Here is a 3,918-nt window from a genome sequence, read left to right as displayed (position 1 = left end):
ACGGTTGCTCTCCCGGTCCCAGTTTGAAGCCACGAAGTCATAGGCTCCATTCTTGTTTGATTTGCATTTGGAACACAAACACTGCTAGGAGCTCAAGATACTGGGTTTGACTAGTAGAAAGAGGCGCACCTAAAAAGTGGAAATAGAGCTGATCAGGACAGCACAAAATGCATATCCTTTTATAACACATTCAAGGCTTAAACTTCACCCAATTTTTTGACCAGAAACCCAAGAACATCAACTAACTCTTCCCCTACTTTCTCCCCTAATCCTTCCAGGTTTCTCCTAGCAAGAGAACAGCAGGAGCAAGGCAACACGGCCCAAATTCTTTATACCATGTAGGGAGCGAGCATGTATACCGCAGAAATCAAAACTAAATTAACAGAGAAAAACATAGGGTGGATTGGGAAGAACGAGTAAAAAGGCGAGAACTTTACCATGCCTGTCCCTGCCTTCTGAAAGCATCAGGGCTTTGATCCCAGATTATGCACAAACAAGACATTTATTCCCCAAGAGTACGGATGCAAACAAATGAAACTTATCAGGAGATAAGCTCCCCTAATAGCATAATCTTCTATTCAGAATGCAGCAATTGCCTCCTGATGTGGATGAACAATTTATTCTTATGCAAAACATGATGCAAGCTGTATGATACTCAGATTTATCATACAATCAGATCCTGGATTTGTACAAAGGGGGTCATCTGCACGATGGTATTGCACGAAAATCTTGCACAAGGTATTATTCATCCCACTGGCTCATCTTACAACAGCAATTAATAACTTATGACACCATACAATATGTTACCACAAGTAGAGGCAGATCTAGATGGCGTGCCTTGGTAATGATCAAAGATGTTCTTTATTAGTCCACAGTTGAACTCCAGAAGCTACAAGAACAGCAGGTGGAACAGGACCAAAATTTATGTGTCAAACAAAACAAGGCCCCAGAACAGGGTGCAAGTTTGGGGCTTCACGCCCTCATGTAAACTGGAATCGTAATAAACTGACCAACAATTGAGAAATATATAGATGCTCCAAGGCATACTGCTACATGTCAATACTCTAGGCTGCAAAACTAGAAGACAAGGAGAATCATTTTGCCTTCTCTTCGTATGGAATCGCCGTTCTCCTCACTTCAAACAGATGCGGCGGCTCCCTGCTGTTTGTGCGCAAACTCGATGCCCTTCTCGATGCTGGCCTTCAGCTCAGGCTTCAATGCCTCGAGTGCATTGGCCTCGTACTCAGTTATTCCCTCCAGGTCCAAAGAAATGATGGACTCAACACCATTCTTGCCAATCTTAACTCTGGACGCAAAGAATGGCAGCTCAGTTAACTCAGACTGAACATACGTGCACTCATAAACATCTGGATCACCAGCCAGTGCACGGAGTGAAGACTCAACAAATCTGGCAGCAGCATAAGCCATGGACAGGGTAGCAGATCCAGCACCCGCTTTCGCCTCCACCACCTCTGTCCCAGCGTTCTGTATCCTCTTCGCCAGCTGTTCAGTTTCCTCATCCGTGAAGGTGACAGATGGCCTCGTCTTTGACAACAAAGGCAGGATTGTAATTCCAGCATGACCACCAACAACTGGGACATCAACATCAATGAGCTTGAGGCCCTTCTTCTGAGCTACGAATGTGTTAGCTCGGACAACATCTAGGGTGGAAACCCCAAAAAGCTTCTTGGGATTGTAGACACCCTTCTGTTTCAGAATCTCAGCAGCAATCGGCACTGTGGAGTTGACTGGGTTGCTGATAATATGGATAAAGGCATCAGGGCAATTGTCTGCAACAGCCTCGATAAGTGACTTGACGATGCCCGCATTGATGTTGAAAAGATCATCACGAGTCATCCCAGGCTTTCTAGGGACCCCGGCGGGGATGACAACAACATCCACACCTTTCAAGCAGCTGGCTAATTCCGCTGGGCCAGTGAAGTCCATGACCTGAGAAGGTGTGTTGCAGTGGCTGAGATCAGCAGCGACTCCCTTGACATTTGCAATATCGTACAGTCGCAGCTCCGAGACCAGAGGAGACATCTTGATCAGCAGGCCCAATGGTTGGCCGATGCCCCCAGCAGCACCAAGTACCGCCACTTTGTAAGATGCCTCCGGTAGTATCCGAGCCCCAGACTTCGCCTTGGGCACAACCCTTGTGGTAACAGATGCCCGAAGAGACCCAGTCTTGCCCAGGAACGAGGATCCCAATTCGAAGTTAATTGATGAGGACGCCTTTAAGCCACCGATGCCATGATTCCTTGGCTTTGAAACCAGAGCAGCCTGAGCGCCAACTGAACTGATGGTAGCAGATGATGCCATGTCCAACTGTAGGAACAGAATAATATCAGATTTGTAAAAAAACATAAAAATCTCTTGCAAGAATCGATAGAACGGCTGATGACACACTACGGGAGCATACAATTGATCCAGATCTTGAACACTAATACGTGATCCAGGGGCGGATCTAGTTGGTTGCCAGGTTTTGCACCCGGAAATTATGAAGATCCCCTCTCCCCACCATAGTGGGATTCATCAATTGATTCAACAACTAACAGAAGTGATGCTGCGCTGGAGGAAAACAACCTAGCTGTTGCTCGTACCTCGAAGGAAGGAAGGAGACCCAGTGGCCGGAGACTGGGACGGGGTGGAGGCAGCAGCAGGATGTCCCGGAGGCCGGGGAAGAAGGGGAACGGCGGTGGCGGCGTCGACGTCGACGTGCGTCCCCAAGAAGACGGAGGAGGGCGCGGGATCGAGGGCGCGGCGCCGGCGGTGACGATGAGGGATGGCAAGGCGGCGGGTGACGCTTTGGCGGAAGGGCAGGGGGGAGTGGAAAGAAAAAGAATGGGCCACCAACCACTGGCCGATCCCTTGCGTTGGTTTCATCGGACAGGTTTTTGGCCGTACGATGGGAGTCATTTCCAGCGTCAGAGTCCGAATAATGAACAATTCTATCCGTTGAACATTTTGCACGAATAAATTGTATACATTGGTTATAATAAAGTATTTTGTCACATGACTTAGTATACCAATCTTTATTTTCAATGTAAATTAGGCATTGCTACGCGTCGGCCGGCAGATCTTTCCGCCTCGCGAAACATTGGATCGGGCGGAGTGAACGGTCAAGCGTCACCTTTTACCATCGCAACAAAGGTCGCGTGTTGGAAATATGAGCAAGTTACTACGAGATTTAATCCGAATAATTAGAAGATAAATCATGACTACAGTAGTAGAGATTAAACTAATCATGCGAACTAGCATAGCAGATGAACAGATCACATCTAGGGCACATACTAGAAACATGAATTCTACCACGATCTCGAACAGGAAGGATAGAATCACATACGGTGCAGCGGGAGCAGCACCGCCGGCGTTGACGTTGTCGCCCATGTCGTCGAGGATGAGGTTGCCGAGGTCGGGGAAGAAGTCATTGTTCGCGAAGTCGTCGCTGCCAGCAGTCGCGCGAGTGCGCTCCCCAAAAACCTGATCGCCCCTCTCCCGTACAGGATCACGAGAGACGGGGTTCCGGAGGCCTGCTGTCCCTTCTCCCGATGCACGCCGAAAGGTGGTGAGAAATCATACGAAGCGGCGGCGGCTAGGGTAGACGTCTGCCTGACTATATAGTGCGGACCGAATAGGTCGTGGGAGTAAACCCCACGTCCGAGTCGTCACGATCCAAAAGAATCGGAAACGGTTCAGTGATTAGCGCGTCCATTAATTATTAATTAATGACTCATTATTTTTTCCCGAGCAGTAAAAATATAGACAACGTGCATAGCTCTGTCCTCGGCTCGGCTCGGCTCAATCCCGCGGCGCGGCGCGGCGCGGCGCGGCGTGACGTGGCGAGGCGAGCGAGGAGGAGGAGCGCGCGTGTAGGTCTTCTCTTCTCATGCTCATACAAGTGGTAGAAGAGCTCGC

General features: G+C 49.0%; 1 protein-coding gene across 1 annotated transcript; it reads right to left on the bottom strand.

Annotated features, from left to right (window-relative positions):
- Positions 1-845: 845 nt before the first annotated feature.
- On the bottom strand, positions 846-2,858 carry LOC123148291 (malate dehydrogenase, chloroplastic). The gene is made up of 2 exons (XM_044567674.1): positions 2,604-2,858; positions 846-2,328 (listed from the first exon to the last, which is right to left on the bottom strand). The coding sequence occupies exon 2, from the start codon at positions 2,320-2,322 to the stop codon at positions 1,138-1,140; it is 1,185 nt and encodes a 394-aa protein (XP_044423609.1). The 5' UTR covers positions 2,323-2,328; positions 2,604-2,858; the 3' UTR covers positions 846-1,137.
- Positions 2,859-3,918: the final 1,060 nt, after the last annotated feature.

The sequence above is a fragment of the Triticum aestivum genome, chromosome 7A, assembly GCF_018294505.1.
Source record: "Triticum aestivum cultivar Chinese Spring chromosome 7A, IWGSC CS RefSeq v2.1, whole genome shotgun sequence".
Lineage (NCBI taxonomy): Eukaryota > Viridiplantae > Streptophyta > Magnoliopsida > Poales > Poaceae > Triticum > Triticum aestivum.
This window is presented reverse-complemented; position numbering and strand designations above follow the sequence as displayed.